The 20,959-nt window shown below is 47.7% G+C and overlaps 1 protein-coding gene across 3 annotated transcripts in view; it reads right to left on the bottom strand.

Annotated features, from left to right (window-relative positions):
• The window catches only part of TSPAN5 (tetraspanin 5), a 191,439-nt gene that overhangs the window by 19,766 nt on the left and 150,714 nt on the right, over positions 1-20,959 (bottom strand). For all 3 annotated transcript variants that reach the window (XM_084757411.1, XM_084757410.1, XM_084757412.1), the window contains exon 2: positions 18,305-18,355. In XM_084757411.1, the coding sequence (XP_084613537.1) occupies positions 18,305-18,355 (51 nt within the window). The remainder of the gene's footprint in view (positions 1-18,304; positions 18,356-20,959) is intronic.

The following is a 20,959-nucleotide window of genomic DNA, read 5'->3' as shown; positions in this document are numbered from 1 at the left end:
ACAACAGCGTTGGTTTTATGAAATTAGGTGTCTGGTGCATACGTGTTTCAAGCTGTCATTTCCTTTTAATCAGTATTGAGTAACTTTATCTCATCTGACTAATTGGTCTGTTTTGTCAGATATCCCAGCAACAACCCCTGCTTTCTTTCCAGTTCTACAGGCTTGAAAAACTTTTCATCCTAAGGTTTTATCTTTGAGGGTAAGGTATGTTTCTTAGGGCAACAAATAGATGCATGCTTGTGTGTGTGTGTGTGTGTGTGTGTGTGTGTGTGTGTGTGTGTGTGTACATACATACATACACGTATGTTTGTGTGTCCGTGTATTTGCACTTGTGTGTGGGTGAGTGTGTACCTGTGTTTGTGGGCCAGAGTGTTGACTAAGCTCCGCCTAAGTGTTTGAGAACTGCCTCTCACTGAACACGGGCTTATAGATTCAGCTGGACTGGCTGGCCCTCAAGCCCCAAGGTTACACTATCTTTGCCCACCTAGGGTTGGGTACGGGAGTGTATGGCTGCATCCTGTTTTTCTATGTGAGTTCTAGAACCACTTGGTGCTGGTTTAGCTGGGCCAGGTTTGTAGTCTCTACAGCCTACCTCCAAGCAGAGATCTCACCTGGCTTGACAGGTATTCAATTATTGTCTTTCCTTTTATTTTAAAGCTTAGATTTATTTGTTATGTACATGAGCGTTTTGCCTGTATGTATGTATGTATGTATGCATGCATGCATGCATGTATGTATGTATGTATGTATGTGTACCACATATATGCCTAGTGCCCACTGAAGTCAGAAGATAGTGTCAGATCCCTTGGAACTGGAGTTGCAAGTGGCTGTGAGCTACCATGTTGGGAACTGAATACAGGACTTCTGGAAGAGCAGCAAAGGCTCTTAACCACTAAGCCATCTCTCCAGCTGCTTACCATGAAAAAGAAAAACATATCAAAAATTTATCACAAGGTTTTTGATATCTCTTTTCCTCTTCTTCCTTCCCTTTCCACGCTTCTGCAGTTCCTCTTACTCTGCAGTCCCCCTACCTTCAGCCATGTGCCCCCTCACCTCCAGCCATGTGGCCCCCCACATCCAGCCATGTGGCCCCTCATGTCTAGCCATGTGCCCCAGCCAGCCCCTGTGTCCTTGAACTTCCTCTATGAGTCCCAGGCTGGCTTCAACTCATGCTGCCCCTGCTTCAGCTTCCTGACTGCAGTGGTTGTCAGTGTGCACAATCACACCCAGAGAAGTTCCGGCCTAAAGAGGCATGTGTAACCCAGCAGACTCTGGCAATGGCCGCTGAAGGCTTTCCTTAAAGCATAAGGTGAGGGGGGTTGAAGAGGCCGCTGTTCTTACAGAGGACCCAGCACCCACGCGGGGCTCACACTCATCCATAATCCCACTTCCGGGGAATCCAACTCCCTCCTCTGACCTCTGAGCGCATCATGCAGGCACATGCCGGGAAGTTGGTACTTAATGGCCCACAGGTTCTTTCCAACTTAGAATTCTTCTGGGGTTTTATCAATTAAAAAAAAAAGGCTCTTTATCTGTGACTCATGTTCAAGTGTGAGCAAAAGCTCAGATGGTTTCCAAACACTTCCGTGACCCATGAGTGGACACAAAAGCTTAGCAGATAACAGGACCACTATCCAGTGGTTCTGCCAAAACCAACAAACATGCTACAAATGAAACATCAAGATAAAATTCTTCCCTGAATGGAAAGAAAATAGTGATCCCAACTAGTGTACTAGCAGATTCCTGGCTCTTCTGTCCTCTCCGGCTCTACTTTGAGGATAACTTGGCTTCTCAGAGAATCTCATTTGAATACTCTCGCTAGCCTGCAGGGACACTTTTAATTGAGAGGCTTTCAACTGTTTCCATGGATACGATGATAACTTGGGGGCCTAGCTTCCTTATCTAATTCTAAATTCCAGCAAAAGACAGAGCTGGAGACAGGTACCACTCAGTGCTGGGGGCCGGCGCTCTGAGCAGCATGGGGAGGACCCCTGAAGACTTTATGGATTCAGAACATACCTAGGTTGTTATCAGCTGTAAATTAATTCAGACTCCCTTTTTCCCAGAATAGGAAAAAACCAAAACAACTTATAACGCAGTAACCGAAGACCTTACATACAGTGCCACTGTGGTGACGCATACCTAGAACCCCAGCACTCAGGGAGAAAGCAGGGGGTCTCAGGTTGGAGACCTGCCTGGGCTAGAGATTCTGAAGCTAGCCTGGGACAGACAGACAAACAGACAGACAGACAGACAGACAGACAGACAGACAGACAGACACACACACACACGCACACACACACACACAGTGTGTGTGTGGGGGAATGCCTGTTCCCAAAACATAAACAGCAAATAAAAAAAATATTACCTAATAAGCTGAATGTTTTTGAAGTGTGTGTGTGTGTGTGTGTGTGTGTGTGTGTGTGTGTGTGTTGAAATGACTGCATTCAGTTAATAAGCATTATCTCACATAGCTACAATGTTTTTGTAGGGGAGAACACAGTGTATCTACTGTCAGCGTGTCAAGTATGCTCACTGTCACCTGGAATGAAGTCTGAGTCCTGTATGAGGGGGGAAAGCAAGCTGATGCTCCCACCTGTGCCCTTGCTTAGAGAACTGGTCTATTTCTGACTCTACCGAACTTCAAAACAAACTGCATACATTCCTGGGAACAATGATTTGGGGGTTAACAAAAATGATGGGGATCCAAGGCACCATTCTTCTGGTGTCATAACTGTAAGGGCCTCTCACTGGACTTTTAATTCTGAGACGCTCAAAATGACAAATTAGGAAGAAATGCTAGGACGTGCCTGAAATATAATTATAATTCAAGCTAAAAGAGCAAAATTCTAAGGTCACAGTTAAGTTGACCAAGTGTAAATTAGGTGCTTAGATTTTGCAGTAAATCCTTAGGAACCCATGAGGCTAAAATGGCAGACACCTGGTTACGAGAAACCTGTGGACCACCCTCTTCTGTGAGGACCCCTCTTCTTCATCCTTTTCCTTCAGGGTTAGTGCTCCCCAGGGTCTCAAGAGTCCTCCCTCCCCCTCATCCCCCCCCCCCCCCGCAGAAAAGCCTCAAGACCCCTTGCTGGGATGCAATCATTTACACCACAGGCATTTCTCTCTAGGGACTACAGCTGTGAAACTGCACACCCCAGAACCATGTAGCCATGTGCAACCAGGTGTCAGGGTTCTCCCCACGTGGAGAAATATAAAGGCGGTGCTTAAGAAAAACACAAGTACAGGGAAGGGTAAATCCTGTCGGCATTACAGATGCCGCAGTCCAGAGAGACCTGAGTCCTCCTGTCACCCAAGATCTTTGGAAGACAGCCTGTTGGAGGCTGTAGAGCACTCTGTTTAGTGGGCATGCCGGTGCAAGCCTGTGATCCCAGTGCAAGGGTTAGAATTCAAAGTCATCCTTAGCTACACAGTGAGTTCAAGGCCAGGCCATAGACTGTCTCAAAATACAAATAAAATATCAGGAAGAAAAAACCCAACAAGGATTAGAAGAAAGTTCTATTTGGGTTTTCATCTGGACCCAAGGAGTCCTGCTTTGATGCTCCTGAAAATTTGGGGGGAGTACATACAAGTCTAAAACTAAAGCTCATTCTATGCCAGGAAGAGGGGAGTATTGTTTCGGGGGTTCAGACAAGGGGAAGACAGAAGTACTACATTTCAACCGGTCATTTCTCCTGGCTAGCTGATATTTCAAGTCACCAGCAGTTAAGGCCAGGCCAGTCTCACTCATGAGAACTTATTTTCAACTCAGCATTATCAATGGGGCGAGCAGTTCTGGGTGGAACCTGGAGGGATTTTACCTACATAACTGACAGTAATAACCTAACATGACTTACGTCCTAATTCTGCAAGTAAAGTTGAATGTTTGGCTTTGGAGTAAACAGAGATAGAGATAGAGAGATAGATAGAGAGATAGAGAGAGATAGAGAGAGAGAGAGATAGATAGAGAGATAGAGAGAGATAGAGAGATAGAGAGATAGAGAGATAGAGAGATAGAGAGAGAGAGAGAGAGAGAGAGAGAGAGAGAGAGAGAGAGGCAGGAGCAAATCGTCCTCTGGTGACTGCTCTTCATGACCAGAGCTGATATTACAAGCACACATGTGGCCTAGCACTGTGATGTCATAGCTTTATCCTTCTCCTACCTGCATGTTGCAGGCAAAGCCCTAGGGGTTGGCGATGGCAGAAGTCGAAACCACCACTCTGAGATGCTGTGTCTAAGTACGGTGAGAAGTGGGGTGACTGGCTACATGTACTTATTTCCATTAGGCATTATGTGGAAGGGAGATTCTGAACCCTGGGAGCAGATACAGAAAGAGAAAGAGTGGTAATAAGAGGCGAACATGGAGGTCACTATACACATACATATACATGTACATATAATATATATATATATATATACATGTACATAATATATATATATATATGAAGAATATTGGAGGTATTCCTAGACATGCATTATTAAGATTATATTAGTAGGAGCTTATATAAATGAGCACTCATTCATAAGCATGCCTCATATTCATGCTGAATTCTGGACCTAGATTATGGCTGCACCAGGAAGTATAAGAGAAAAACCAAACCATTTATAGCATAACATAAACACAAGGCACACATTATAAGTTGGAAAGCAACAAATGTTTTCAACAAATCACCATTCCAGAAACTGAACAACTAGCTTTTGGTATATCAATTTGAAGCTGTAAAGAAACAGACCTCCTGTTAAACAAACAAACAAACAAACAAACAAACTTTCATTACCCACAAAGTACTGGGCCAGAGCTCGGCAGACAGTATGTGTGGAAAGGAAGACATGTCAAAGGGATGTGTCTGATGTAGTATCTATAGCAATAGAACCCAGCAACAAACAGACTGGTATTCCAGCAGCTCGGAAAAGTCTGAGCCACGGTGGGGAAAAGAATGCTCCAGAGCCACCCTTCCGCACACTGTACTCAAGCTGTAATTTCCCAGTGTCCCTAAACACAAGTAAGGGAGCTAGACAATGGCTGGATTACAAACTGTTCTTTCCGGGCTGGAATGTAGCTCGACTGGGGGTCCTTGCCTAGCATGTGGTGAGCCCTGGGTTCAACCTGTAGCCTCAGAAACGGGCATGGGAGGACACATGCCTGTACTCCCAGCACTTGGCAGATCCGGGAGCACCAGGAAGCTTAGAAGTTTCGTCCTCAGCTGTACAGTGAAGTCAAGGCCAGCCTGGGCTACATGAGACCTTGTCTGAAAAACCGTAAAAGCATTCACGTTTAAGCAAAGACATTAAACCATAAGCTTTGTGTGCTTATGGCGTACCCATAGAGTGTGTCAACAGATGCACATACACAGTGTCGTGTCTAACTCAAGGTAAACACCCATCTCAAACATGTCTTCATGATCAAAACATTAGGACTCCTTCACGTAGCTGTCTGAACTACACGGTGCACTATCTATTGTTACCTACAACTCATGGGCCAGTCTTTCCTCGCCACAGCCTTCCATGCTCCTCTGATTAGCAACTCCTGTTCTAACCTCAGCTTCTAGAAATCAACTTTTATATTGGACACGAGTGAGGTGACCTAGTTTTTTTTTTTTTTCTCTGTTCTCTGGATTACTTTCACTAAGAAAATAATGTTGCAGTTCCACCCATGCTACCATGACTCCCAGCACCGCTTTCCTTCTGTGACTCGCAGTACTCCAGTGTGTACATGTACCACATTTCCTTTACCCACTCAGCAGCTGATGGACGCTTGGCTGCCCGTTTTCCTGCCCAATCTGAATGCGCAGAAATGAACATGGAGTGTCGGGTTCTCTGCAACCTGCTGGTTTCACTTCCTTGGGAATTATAAAAAGTGGGATTGCTGGATCGAATGATTAGTGTGCACGTGTGTGTGTGCGTGCCTGCTTGCTGTGTGGAAGTGTATAGAAGCCAAACATCAACACTAGAATTTTTCTTCTTTCTTTCTTTCTTTCTTTCTTTCTTTCTTTCTTTCGTTTTAAGATTTATTTTATTTATTATGAATACAGTACTCCACCTGCATGTACACCTGCATGCCAGAAGAGGGCACTAGATCTCACTATAGATGGTTGTGAGCCACCATGTGGTTGCTGGGAATTGAACTCAGGACCTCTGGAAGAGCAGTCAGTGCTTTTAACCTCTGAGCCATCTCTCCAGCCCCAACACTAGAATTTTTCAATTGCTTCTCCATTGTTTGTTTGTTTGTTTGATTTGAGACAGAGTCCTTTTGGTTATACTGTCCAGCAAGACCCTAGGGCCTCATCTCTGACCTCATCTCTGACCCTCCAGTGCTGCAGTGACGAATGTGTGTCATCTTGTCCTGATCTTATCTGGATGCTTGGGGATCTGAACTCAGGTCATTGTACGTGCTCAGCAACCTCTTTACCCACTGAGCCATCTCCCCAGCCACGACAGCTCTGTTTTTTTTAATTCTTCACTTGAAACAATCTCAATATGTAGTTCAGGCTGGCCTCAAACTCACTGTACAATCCAGGCTGGCCTTGAACTCAGTGTGATCCTCCTGCCTTAGCCTTGAAAGGGTTTAGATTCACCTGACTCCTACCTTTATTTATTTATTTATTTATTTATTTATTTTGAGGAACCCCTCCCTATGCCTTTCTCCATAATGGCTGCTCTAATTTACATTTCTACCAACGCCGTGCAAGGATTCCCTCTGCCACATCCTCATTAGCACTTGCTACTACCTTTCATCTGACAAAATTGTTTTGCATCTCAGTTTCTCTACCTCCTACTATTCGATCATAGGCAAGATCCCTCACCTGCCTCAGCCTCAATGTACACATCTGTGAAATTATACCATCCGCCATAAGGTCATTATGAAAATGAACTAGATAAATGCAAACGTTATGCTAAGTACCTAGCACAAAAAAGAATCCAATGAAAGCTTAGGTCTATCACCCACATCATGTTAGAACAAGGAGAAGCCACTGCATCCATAGGAGCATCCGAGAGCAATGCTGTACTGGCTGGTTGACATAGGCCAGAGTCATCAAAGACGAAGGAGCCTCAGTTGAGAAATTGCCTCCATGAGATCCAGCTGTAAGGCATTTTCTCAATTAGTGATCAATGGGGGAGGGCCCAGCCAGTTTTGTAGGTGGCGTCACCCCTGGCTGGTGGTCTTGGGTTCTAGAAGAAAGCAGGCTGAGCAAGCCATGGGAAGCAAGCCAGTAAGCAGCACCCCTCCCTGGCCTCTGCATCAGCTCCTGCCTCCAGGTCCCTGCCCTGCTTGAGTTCCTGTCCTGACTTCCTTTGGTGATGAACAGCAATGTGGAAGTGTAAGCTGACTAAACCCTTTTCTGTCCAACTTGCTTTGGGTCATGGTGTTTTTTGCTGAAGCAATAGCAACCCTAAGACAAATTTTAATACCCCTACCCCCACCAACTACTGGGAAGGAATCCAGGTACTCGCCCTGCCTGACGCCTCCCTAAGGAAATCTGTGGCCACATCTGTTGGTTGTGCCTAGTAAGGCAACAATATCTGGAGCGTGCTAACTGGGTCTTTGGGGGAGTGTGTGTGTGTGTGTGTGTGTGTGTGTGTGTGTGTGTGTGCGCGCGCGCACGCGTGTGTGAAAATCATCTAAGATGGGCAGAGGGGGACAGAGGGGAGCACCACGAGTGAACAAAAACAGGGGTAGGTAAAAGCCTCTCTGGGTTCAGAGAAGTCACCAAGTCACATGACACTACACAAGCCACAGCTGGGTCCTTCTGCAGCCAGGGAGCTGATTGTGCATTGTGGCTGTTGGTATTGGAGCTGGGCAACGACCTCCTCATAGTTGTTCCTACATTCTGTCCCCATGAGCTCTGGCTTCCCGGAAGTTGGATGAACATAGCATGTGTCTCAGTAAGGAGGCAGAAACACCTGCTAACCTCGCCACCACCTCTGCCTTCCTCCTCAGCACCTCAGTGGTCCAGCCACCTCTGCGATTCAAGCAGCTCCCGCGGTAAAGGAGTCTGCTCTGGGTAACAATTTCTTCTTCAAAGAATTTGCTCTGCGAGCAGCGCCAGAAACAAACAAACAAAAAAAAAAAAAAAAAAAAAAAAAAGGCAAACAAAGCTGCAGAGTGTTCCGAGCCAATACACTTCAGGAGTGTCTGTGGTTCTCTCCAGCGCCGGCACAGAGCAGCCTCTGTGTGCCACCTGGCAGGCTGCAGTTTCCTCTCTGTCAACCCACACAGAGAAGAACTGCAAAAATAGCACGAATGCACCCCAGGGTCCGGGGCTCTCCTGCCTTTGCATACACAAGCACATTCCTTCCAACTTCTGGACGAGAAACAGAGGGACAGGCTAATGAAATGTGGATACAGACCCAGACCAGATGGACCTCTCGGATATTCATGACACAGGGTCTTGAGTCACACACCAAACCCTACTGTGGCGGGCCTGAAAACTTCCCCAGGATACAAGAGAAGGAAACATTTCTATGCTGACAAACAGTGACAGGTGTGACATTTTGGAGAACATGCAACTGCTCCTAGCAGGGGGTGGTCCTGGAGACCAGGCAATGTGGTTTCTGAATGATGTCCATAGAAGGACTGGGCAGGGGCCTACAGAAACTCATTAAAGACCCTCAAGAGTGTTGCATGGCAAAGCCACTTTGTGAGACCACCAGGTTTCTGGCCGGGCGGTGGTGGCGCACGCCTTTAATCCCAGCACTTGAGAGGCAGAGGCAGGAGGATCTCTGTGAGTTTGAGGCCAGCCTGGTCCACAAAGTGAGTCCAGGACAGTCAAGGCTACACAGAGAAACCCTGTCTCAAAAAACCAAAACCAACCAACCAAACAAATCCCAAGTTTCCATTTACCCGATGAGCTGCTGCAGGGGCCAGAGGAAGGGGATGAGGAGTACAAGGAGAGAGCTTATCAGACTGGACCAGTCTCAGGAGATGGGATGGGCTGAGAGCATCTTCGCTTATCCCTAGTAGAGAAGCTCACCTCCAGGAAAGCGAGCTGCTTCAAAGGCATAAGGTCCCTTCCATTTCACCTTGTCAAGAAAGGCCATAGGGATGACTCAAGTAATCCTTTCTTGAACATTAAAAAAAAAAACACATGTTCACGAGGTGTCTCTGAAGAGAAGAAGAGGGATACGATCATCTTTTAAGCCTATATAAAATCTTGCAGCCAAGCATCTGTTGGGCGAGCATCTGGGCCACGCTCCACAGGCTGGTGGTGCTCATAGCTAGGGAAGACACGGTCCCCACCCACGCTAATGAGTGACTGCCCCACAGACACTCAAAGCGCTACACAGAAGTGTCCCACCCTCCAATGTCCCCATGCTCCTTGGCACTTGCCAGATTCTTTCATATATCTATTCAGAGGGCAGAAAATATACTTAGGAGCATCCTGTTCTTAAGCAGAATGTTTAAACTGAAATAATAATAATAAAGGCCCCGCTTAGGACTGAATGCCTGCCCGCCCCATAAATATGCTGAAACATCATCAGCACCAACATGACAGTAGTTGGAGATGATGCCTTCTTAAGACTATCAGGCTTAGACAAGTTCACGAGGCTAGAGTCCCCATGACCTGGACAGGTGTCCTTGTGAGAAGAGAAGAGAAATGAGAGCCCGCCCCTTCTCATCCTGCCATGCGCAGAGGCAGTGAGGCTTCGCCCAGCTGCAGACCGGGATGACAGCCTTCTCATGGAACTGGACTGCCCAATGCCTTGATCTAGACTTCCAGCCTTTGGCACTATGAGACATGAAGGGCCATCGTTAAAGTCATTTTGTCTTAGTCTGCAGAACAAAGGTTGAGATGCCAAGGACTGTGTTAGTCGTGGGCAGTTAAGAGTAAGACTCAGTGACAGCCCCTAGCATGTCTACAGGCGGAAACTACTAGGCGGAGATCCAGGAGCGGTGCCACGCGCCCCGAGAGGAGTGATGGAAGGTCGCGTCAGCAAATATGGAGGCAAAGAAACAGAACCTGCTCGACAGGGTCTGTGTGTGTGTGACAAGTCATGAAAGTAGAAGAGCGTGTCAGGGTGAGACGGGGCCTTTCCTTCAGGCACTCAGGCGAGGAAAAGCCTGCGAGGCAGTAGCTGGGCAGCACTGGTGGCCCTGCTGTGGAGAACTCAACCGAGGCCCTGTCCTGAGAGCCACGCTGCTGCGCATCGACTATGTCAGGCCCTGGGAGGCCTCACGACATACCTACCAGCTGAGTACTCCATGAGAGGAAACACATAAAGTGGGAGAGAGCAACCTGCTAAGTCACTGAAGGGTGTCTAGGTCACCTGGCTGCTGAGCTGTAAAAATGACAAGTGCAGGCGGCAGTAGGGGGCGGGCGGCGGGGGTGGGGGTGGGGTGGGGGGGTGGGGCTTATCTCTAACGTAACACAGTTAAGTCAGGAAACATAGTAAGTTAGAAGAGAAAACCAGAGTGAGCCGGAGCTAAGCCCTTCATGTCCTCCGCCCACCGCCACCATGGGGCGGTACTCCAGTCAAGTCAGACATGCAAGTGGTGAGAGAGGGCCTGGGGAGGGGACTTAAACTGTCCTGAGGTGACTGCTGTGGTCGCTGCGATAGCCCCATCCGTCAAATGTCGGCTATATATGATGGTTTAAGATCCGATTCCAAGAATCTAGACTTGAAACAGATTCGCGAAGGAAACCAGGGGCACGTGTGTGGGTGGCGAGACTCCTCTTTTTACTCATTGCTGACGTGCTGAATGTCAAGGGGACAAGCAGGGAGCTTGTGGGTGGTCTCTGTGATGAGAGACATAGGGTCTGCTTCCCTGGAGAGAGGTTGCTGACTGCTCTGGTGGTGGAGGCGGGCAGGGGCAATTCTGGTGAGTCTGACCTCTTTGGGAGATGGTTGTATCCAAGAGAAAACATAAGAGCAGCATGGAAGAGGCAGCTTGGGCCACACTGACCCCATCAGACGGGGCTGCCTACAGTACTGAAATGAGACATCAGCAGGAGTCAGAGGGACAGACGGAAGGCATGGGATCCGGCAGGGGTCTAGGGTGGCCACTCAGATGTAGCCCAGTTCAAAGCAACTGCAATGTAGAGGGACTCGGCAGGGGAGCTTCGGGAAGAGCCCACACCATTCACTTTAGCACCCAGCATGCTCTGGGAGCAAAAACTTAGCCACACTCTGAGCTGACAGGAAATAGACTAAGGAACTATAGGCAAGGCCTGCATCCCTGTGACCCATCTCAGGGCTCAATAGAGTTCAGCACGGGTAAAAGATACCACCCCAGTGCCAGATGGGAGTCTGTGTCTCAGAATAGCCCAGGAAGGCTGGGAGGTCTGGCCTGTAAGTAACAAAGCCTCTGACCTGTTAGCCTATTTAAAGTTTTGTACCTAAGGCACTTGTCTGGATAACACCTCAAGGGTTACACATACAAACCGATTTTACTTGATTTTTTTCCCCCATCATGCCCTGCACTTGCTTCAAGGCTGATAGATCACAGAGTCCTCTTCTAGGCTCTGACAAAAAGCTGCCTGGTTGGCAGCACCTAAGACACAACCGGGGTGACAAGGATAGCTGAGAGAGGGAGGGAGGGAGGGAGGGAGGGAAGGAGGGAGGGAGGGAGGGAGGGAGGGAGGGAGGGAAGCAGACTTACTGTGTTTCAGACAATAAGGGGAGCTCTTTGAAGGAGCCTTTCAGCATCTTACAGCTACCCCTTCAAGTGGCTCCAAAGCTCCAAGTCCTTTCACCTCCTGTCTCCTTCTGTGATGTGAACTTTGACGTCTGCCTGGTTGCCTAGGTCCCAGCATTCCCAACTCTCCTTCCTGGGAGCACAGGGGAGTCTACTACAAGATGGCGAGGGACGCGCTTCCAGATACAGACACTGTGCAGGGAAAGGGCCCTGAAGAGACCATTGTCCCCCGACCACAGGAAAGATGGGGTGGGGGTGGGGAACACAATATGGGATTTGCTTCCTGCAGCCCCTCCTGGACTGTGCAGGGAGGGCTCTTCTCCTCCAACCAAGGGAACTCAGTGGGGGGCACAAGGAAGGATGACAGAGGACGAGAGGGCACAGGGAAGGAGAAAACAGGAATCGTAGTCTCTCCTCTCAGGGCCTCAAGCCCCCGGTTTCTAAAGAGAACACCACCCTTTTCTGGGTAATGCGTAGACCACAGGCGTCAAAATGAAACTCCTTACGAGCATGTGAGGGAGACCTCCTTAGGAGGATGGGGTTTTATCCTAGTCAGCGTTTTGCAAGTGTAGAGTCCTTCTGCACGCCTCGTTTGTGTGGCTGTGAACATCTGGATGTCCACTGGTGCAGGGGGGAGAGGGCTGTGTTCGAGGAGGCAGGGGACACTGGAAAACCCCAGGTCACATGCAGGATCAAGGAAGGGCTTTCTCCCGTTCTGGGAAGTGCAATCTTCTCCTCTGTCATGTACTGCTCTCCCTGACAACTCTCAGTGAGGCAAGCGCTCTCCTTGCCCTGCCGGGAGCTAAGCAACGCACGGAGAAGTGGACAAGGCAGGAGAGGGCAAAACGCCTTAATTCTCCCACAAAACGAGCTCATCATATACAGACTCATTCTTAACAACGGAAATAAGAGCTCATTTCCCAGAACTTGCAAACATGCTGTTTCGAAAGCTGTGTCATTCACATCGGATCAGAAACAAACCAGGTGTAAGTTACCCCCTTTTACGCAGGAAGAAGCATGAAACCAGTCGGTTCACTAGAAATCTTAGGCAACTACTGACTTTTGCCATTCAATGACTGAGGCCATGGGACAGCCAGGATTCAAACTAATGCCGCCATTGCTCATCTGCTCATTTACTGTTTTGAAGATCCTATTTCTTATTACTGCTTTTAATAGAGTCTTACCACGTAGCCCAAGCTGACCTCAAACTTCTAGTCATCCTGCCCACACTGGCCCCAAGTGCTAGAGTCACAGGTGTACAACATCATGCCCTGTATAAACAATTTTTTTTCTTTCTCCTCTCCCTATTCCTCACTTTTTCTTTCCTTGAGACAGGATGTCATGTAGCCTGAACTATACAAGGACCTTTAACTCCTGACCATCCCGAATCCACCTCCAGGGTGAGCTATAGCTCAGCACATCTGGTTTATGTACCTGAGATGGACCCCCAGCCAGGCCTTGTAAATCCCAGGGAAGCGCTGCACCAACTGAGCTGTGGTGTCCCAGACCCTGGACAGCACTTCCTGAGTACCACACTAAGATGTGCCACTAGGGACTGGAGAGATGGCTGGGCAGCTAAGAGCATTACTGCTCTGCAGAGGACCTGAGTACAGGTCCCAGCACCTGCATCAAGCAGCTCTTAAAGAGTCCAGTTTTGAGGGCATGTGGTGCCCTCTTCTGGCTGCTGCAGGCACTTGCAGAAGGGGTCTCAGTGCGGGAGCACTCCAAATTTTGGAAGTCAAGGAGGTGAGGTGGAATTAGCAAAGCTGTGAGGAGAGATAACCAGGGAAGCAAGGTCTCCTGGAGCCAAGCGAGCAGAGGAGGGGAGCGAGGCGATGCAGTCCTTGCTCTGCTCATGGGTTTCTGCATGCCCGGCCATGGGAAGAAGGTATGTGGCAGGACCCAGCAAGGGCTCAGAAAGTGGGAGGTTCAACTGTTCCTCAGCTGGCAATGAGACAGAGGGGAGACAAAGGGAAGGATGTTGCCTATAAAAGGGAGGATTCAGCCAGGCGTGGTGGCGCAAGCCTTTAATCCTAGCACTCGGGAGGCAGAGGCAGGCGGATCGCTGTGAGTTCGAGGCCAGCCTGGTCTACAAAGCGAGTCCAGGACAGCCAAGGCTACACAGAGAAACCCTGTCTTGAAAAGCCAAAAGAGAGAGGTGAGGGGTGGGTGTGGGTCTCAAAACGGTGATCATAGACACATCAACTGAACAAATGCCAGTCAATCTCAAAGGGAAATCCTAAAGGCAAGACTTGGGCTACACCCTTCAGATCAACAACTGACGGCTGACGGCTGACCGCTTTGATTAGTGACCGCCGTTAGGTCACATGCGAAGGCTTGTACAGTGTTCACAGGGCCACCCCAGCCCCTTTGAATCTGAACTTCATATTCATGGAGGTACAGAGAAGGGAAAAGGAAGACTTGATTGAGAGGGAGGTGAAGGGGAGTGATGAAAATGTGCAGCTCTATAAGTGCAAAGGTGGACGTCACTGTGCATGCTTCATCTTGCACTGACCCCCAAACCCAGCTAGACGTGAGGCAGATGTGGTGAGTGAGTCAGCTGAGTGTGAGAACAAGTTGGACTCAGAGATCGGCAGTGGGTCTCCCCATGGACACCGGAAAAGGGAGAATGGACACAATCCATTGATTTTCTTTTGTTAAAAATTATTTAAAATTTAAAATATTTCTCACATTTAATGTCTATACATGTTTTTGCCCCCACATGCATGCACTGTGCCATGGGCATCAAGTGCCTGCATAGGATCCCCTGCGACTGTAGTGACACACAGTCGTGACCTTCCATGTGGGTGCTGGAAGTAAACTCATGCCTTCTGCAGGAACAGAAAGTACTCTTAACTACTGAATCAGCTCTCCAGTCCCTAGGCATATTTTCCACGGCTCCTCAAGTGTCCTCTCAGTGCTGGGGAGGATATAGTATAGGGGGGCCCAGAGGACCATGACCGAGAGGACGGTGGGGGGACTTCAGCATGTGAGGACCACCCAGAGAAAAGACAGCTGTGGTGACCACAAAGGAAGCAGAGCTCCATCCTGAAAAACCTCAAGAGCTATCAGAAGAAACCCTACCCAAAGTGAAAAATCCATGGAGCATGATCTTAATTTGACTGTAAGAAGATTCCAAGAGTAAAAAAGTAAGCTGAGTGTGGTGGCACTCGCCTGCAATCCCAGCATTCTCGGAGGTGGAGGTAAGAGGATCACTGTGAGTTCGAGGCCAGTCTGGTCTACAAAGCAAGTCCAAGGCTACACAGAGAAAGCCTGTCTCAAAAAACAAAACAGAACAAAACAAACAAACGAAAAAGTAAAAGTAACCCAAAGAAAGAAAAGGTGAGAGTAGGTGCCAAGGGAACTCTTAGGCGCATATTCGCTCTACCCAGCATGGATGACAATATTATCACACATGTGCCTTTTATGAATATATGTAGATCCTTCCTGCATCTGAGGACTCAAACTTGCTTCATCATCCTAGATCCAGCTTTAGGATCCGTCATGGGCCATGTGTGCGACAACGTTATCGGAGTAGATGGGTTCACTATGGCTACATGTTGCCAAGGGTGTTCGAGAAGGCGATCCGTGTTAGGTAACTGCGAACATTGCTTCCAAGGAGCAGATCCTGCGCTCACAGAACACTAAGAGCAGCAGACCAGCTGCCCCTGGAGACAGACACAGCCGTTCTGCATATCTTGAAGGCCAACTTAGAACTTAGATAAAATTATTTAATAATTGTTTCTAGTATTCACTTACAATATTAACTCAGACTGACAGATTTGAAGTTTGAACGGTAGGGGTTTTTTCTTTTTTGTTGTTGTTGTTTGTTTGTTTCTTTTGTTTTGGTTTTTTTGAGACAGGTTTCTCTGTGTATCCTTGGCTGTCCCGGATTTATAGACCAGGCTGGCCTCACACTCATAGAGATCGGCCTGCCTCTGCCTCCCCCAGTGCTGGGATTACAGGCGCGCACCACCACATCCAGTTAAGGGTAGTTATCTTTGTCTCTGCTGCTCCTGAACTGCACATAAGTGTGTTCAAAGCTTGATCCCTGTCGTGGACTTATTGTCATTCCAGCCTGGGCCCAGTTCAGAACGCTGTCTTGCTTCCCACTTTAAAGCACAGCGCAGTTTAGCGTTTGCTGACTCAAACTGGTGTCAGCACAGAGGTTCAACTACTTTCCACCCTCAGCCAGGCTGGCCGGGGTTCACCTTGAACCAGAGACCTGGCCTGGTGAAGGCTCAAATGTCTTGGGCAAGGGGCTCCTGCAGTTAGGAAGGTGAAGGCAGCAAGGCCCTTGTCATCCCTGCTCCTGGAATGTCCTCAGTCTGTTGTTTTCTCTTATTTCAACATCCCAATGCACTTCATCTATTTGGGAGATGTTGCCAATTTTGGAAGTTTATTTTTCTTCACCAGAATAGATATATGAGGCAACTAATTAAATAAAAACATAACTGTATTTCATAAAGAGGAAAAGAAACGCTTCATAGTGACCAATTGCTTGTTTATCGCTAGGACTGACAATTGGTTCATTTAGTGTCTTCCGGTATCTTTCTCAAAGCGGCAGGAATACGCTGCTAGGAGAAGAGTTGTAAGAGGCAGCGTTATCCGGCATTTAACCGAACGCAGGGCTCTGAAGGGGAATTTCTGAGACTCCACCAGGACAAATCCCAAGGCTTAACTGGGATGAAGAAGCAGCTAACCACAAGCCATGCGAAGACTGGGATTCAGCGGACAAGTTTCGAGGGATGACCTTATCTGTTTGGGGAACGTAATTTGTCTTACTTTGTATAAGGAAGGCTTTGTCGCAAAAGGTTACTGTTTGCCGGGCAGTGGCATTCATAATGTAGTTTATACATTATAGAAGCATTCCATAAATATAAAAGGAATTATGCCTTTTCCTCCTTATTCTTTAATATTTTATTACATTTGTAAATGTAGGCGTGTGTGTGTGCGTGCGCACATACATGTGTGCATGTGAGTGTGTGTGTGTAGGGGGAGTGCACACATGCCATGGAGGTCAGAGAACAACTTTCAGGAATCTGTTCTCTTCTATTATATGAGAATTGCAAATTGAACTCTCAAGTTGTCAGGCACAGCAGTAGATGCCTTTACCCTCTAGGCCATTTCACCAGGCCTATATTCTTTCTGTCAGAGAGAGAGAGGGAGAGGGAGAGGGAGGGAGGCAGGGAGGAGGAGAAGGAGTGTGTGTGTATGTTTGCATTCACATATTTGGAGCGCATGTGTCTGTGCAAGGATACATGCGCATGTGTGCAATTGCATGTGGAGCCCAGAGGTTAACCTCGGGTGTCATTCCTCAGTTGCCCTCCATCTCATGTGTTTTTTGACAGGGCCTCACGCTGGGACCTGGAGCTCACTCTAGCCTGGCTCCAGGGTTCCTGCCCCCACCTCCCCAGTAGACAATTAAAAACACGTGCCACCACACTTGGCTTTTGGCATCTGTGTCGGGATGAACTGAGCTCCTTGTGTTTGTGTGCCAAGCATTATGTCTCCTCTTCCTTTATGGAGTGTTGGGCACTGACTCCAGATAACGCTCTGCCACTGAGTGACACCTGCACAGTCAATGGTAAAGCTCAGGTTTGACTCTTTTCTTCTGTGTGGTCTGTCTGCAAGGGACTCTACCTGTAGAAATGCCTCTGGAACCTTAAAGTCTTCTGTTTGACTGCAGCCTTAGTTCGGGTCTCCTTTCTATTTATTGATAACGATAATGGCTCAATGCATTTAACACTTCAAAAGAAACTTTGCCTTCAAGCACAGCTAGGCTCAAGAGGACAGATGATACTCAGGAGGTCAGAGAAACGGCCTTCTTGAAGAAGCAGCTAACAGCTACGTTTGCCAGAGCGCTAGCCAGTCCTGACACTGCTCACTCTCCCAAGTGGGAGACAGGAAGGCCTTCTGTGTAGCCCAAACATGCTGCGAGCATTTTCACTGCTGGCCAAGGCAGGAAAGAGGTGCCTCCCATTTTTAAATTTCAGTGGTGACCAGAGAAAAATCAAAAGATGTGGTGGGGAGCACAGAGGTGACAAGGACACACTCACCAGCACTGCTTAGGACATGAACTGCCCAGAACTCGGATCTTCTCTGCAATTTGGAATATGTCACTTGGTACGTCTGCATTTTCCTTTTTTTTTTTTTAAATACCGTATGTGACCATCGACTTTGAGCAATTCTTGATATTTATGAGCAGCGGCTGCCTGCTCGCATTCTATAGCATCAGAGATGGGTTTATCTGGTATCTAAACATAAATTTATATTTGGCTTCCATCTCACCACATTGGAGACTGAAAAACCATTAAAAAAAATCATTTAAGTCATCTTCCAAAAGGGTTCCAAAGATTAGAGAGGGGAACAGAAGGTTAGAGGTCACATAGTGACATTTAAAAGCAGACGGAGGTCATGGTGGCTGGGTGAGGCTGCGCCTCCCAACCAAATCCCAGCCACACCCTCTGTCGTACACACATGCTACACTGTGGCTGTGGGGATTGCTTTGATATCGTGATCACTTTGGACAACCAAACAGTCCTGAAGAATGTTTCCTCTCATTAGAGAGCCTCTTATTTTTACCCTGTGGTGGTCAAAACCGAAAGGGAAACATTCACGACACGGCCTGGAGCCAAACCTGTTCTTCCTCCTGATATTCAACTTACTTTTTCATTCCACGCCCACAGTCCAATGCCAAGAAACGTTATTCCCAAAAACTGAAAGAGAAGAGAAGGAGATCAGGGTAAGTGTTAGGGGAAAACATCACATTTTTACTCATGCAAATACGTTTTAAATTCATTGTTTTACTATATTGCTTGAGCAGAAAAACAAAACCAAACCAAACCCAGCTTTCTTTAAAAATCTGAGTTCACTAAGAAAATAAATGCCATTGCCCACTTGTTTAAAAGTATTATAACACTGAGAAGGGTGGGGCCGCAGGCGCTTGAAAGTCATTCAAATCCTGGATTACAATCTTTAGGCAGACTCTTGAATACAATGAGCGTTCAGAGTAGAAAATGTGTCCAAGGATCTGAGCCACTGTCCCTTAGACATGGTCACACAGGAGCTCCCGTGTCCTCTGACAAACCCTTCATCACTGCCCCAAAGGCAATGGGACTCCTATCGAGTTCAACGTGATACCAAACAATCCTTAGATTGTTTGCTTTGTTTTTTTGTAGAAACTAAAACTGAAGTTCCAAGGGCCTCCATCACTCTTCCGAGTCTAAACCGAGTCTCACAGCTCCACGTGTAACTTGGCACGCACACAGCATGCTCGGTGAATTAAGGCACCTCGGCCAGTTCTCCACACTGGGGACGGGAGGGCAGTGATGACTCGAGCAGCGATGCTGGGAAAGGCCGTCCACTTCAGTTGGTTCTCACTACATCCTGTCTGCTCTGAGACTTTTTACCCTTCACGTCTTAACATCCCTGATACTGAAATGTGCTTTAAAACTCATAATACCATCCCCGACCCCTGACAGTATTTAAAACAACAGTGTGTCTTGTAACTGGGACAAGAAAGGTTCAGTGACAATGGTACAGTGCTGCCCACCCACTAAGAAGCCAGGACCAGGACTGAGCGCTCCCCTGAACCCTACTGACAGGCCTTTCCAAGTACTGAGGTGGTGGGGGAGGGGTGACAAGTGGTTTCAGTCTGACAGTGTAAGAACACTGTTTATTTTACTAACATCTTGATTAAGTTAAATGTCAGAGAGGCTCACTATGAGAAGGTGTGAGGAGAGCGCAACTGGTGTGTGTGGGGGTGGGGGTCGGGAGAGGCGGCATGCTCTTAGTTTCAGGGAAGTCTGAGGCTCTTGTCCACCCAGCAAGATCTTGCCAGTCACAGCCGGGAGTAACTGACACTTTAGAAGCAGGGGGACAAGAGATCCAGCTGAAGAAAGAGAGTGAAAAAAGGATTATCGGTTACTCGGAAATGTGTTTGTACTTAAAAGAGTAGAATTTCCCAGAGCTTAAAAAAATAAAAGAATTTTTAGCCTCTAGTCTTCTTACTCTTGCTCCAAGGGAGCTACTTACAAAGTGCTGCTGTGGTTAGCTTCTATTGCTGTGATAAAACACCATGACCACAAACAACCTGGGCAGTAAAGGGTTTATTCTGCCTATACCTCTACATCACAACCACAGCCCATCACTGAAGACAGGGCAGGGACTCAAGTCAGGAGCCTAGAGGCGGGAACTGCAGCAGAGGCCAAGGAGGAGGCGGGGTCCCACTTACTGGCTCCCTTCTTTGCTTGCTTCACCTGCTTTTTATACAATCTAAGGCCCACCTGCCCAGCAGTGGCTCCACCCACAGTGAGCTGGGCCCTCCCATATCAATCAGGAGTTAAGAAAAACCCCTCAAGGGGCTGGAGAGATGGCTCAGTGGTTAAGAGAGCCACCTGCTCTTCCAGAGGTCCTGAGTTCAATTCCCAGCAACCACATGGTGCCTCAAAACCCATCTATAATGTGATCTGATGCCTTCTTCTGCAGACAAAGCACTCATATACAATAAATAAATCTTTAAAATAAAAAAAGAAAGAAAATCCCTCCATAGGCTTGCCTACCTCCAGGCCAAACTTATAGAAGCATTTTCTCAATTGAGAGCCCTTATTCCCAAACGACTCTGGCTTGTGCCAAGTTGACATAAAACTAGGCAGCACAAGTACTTTGAAACATTTCCTGTTTTCAACACCCTATAGGGTGTTTGGCAAGGAGGGGGCGGAGGGGATGACATGGTCAGTCCTTCTACTACCTTGGTCAGTGCGCTATTTCATTTTATGCTTCTGATAAAAAACAAGGAAAAAAGTATATGAGCAAAGCAATTTGGCACACTAGTATCATAGTTATAGGTGCTAGAGAAAACACAGTGACAACTGACAGGTCGGTAGGAAAACACAGGACATTGTGGCGTGGCATAGTTCAGGCTTTGTTGCATGCAACTGAAATCAAAGGCACCCCGGGGAAAATGTCTGACCTTCTAAGGCTAAAGCTCTCTGTGGACAACAGTCACCAACCCTGATGCAGTGCTCAGTCACGGTATCCCCACCAGCATGTCACCACTAGTATTAGGTGGGTGGAAGGGAACAGACAGCATGGTGGTCAACTGCCTATCTTGCTGCTGAGCGGGGACAGTACATGTCTGTCCCTGACAGCCGCCCATCTTCCTCTGCTTTGGATCTTTGCCAGGTTCCGTGCTTACTGTGTTGGAGGCAGAGCCTTTTTTGAGCTTCATGGTACTTTTCCTTTGAGATCCCACTATCATGGACCCCTTCTGAGAAAAAGTTCTGACTAAAGGCAAGGGTTCTCACCAATGAATTCCCCGT

Source organism: Acomys minous (genome assembly GCF_964271855.1).
Source record: "Acomys minous genome assembly, chromosome: 14".
NCBI classification, from domain to species: domain Eukaryota; kingdom Metazoa; phylum Chordata; class Mammalia; order Rodentia; family Muridae; genus Acomys; species Acomys minous.
The sequence above is the reverse complement of the archived record's forward strand: the minus strand, read 5'-3'. Positions and strand labels throughout refer to the sequence as shown.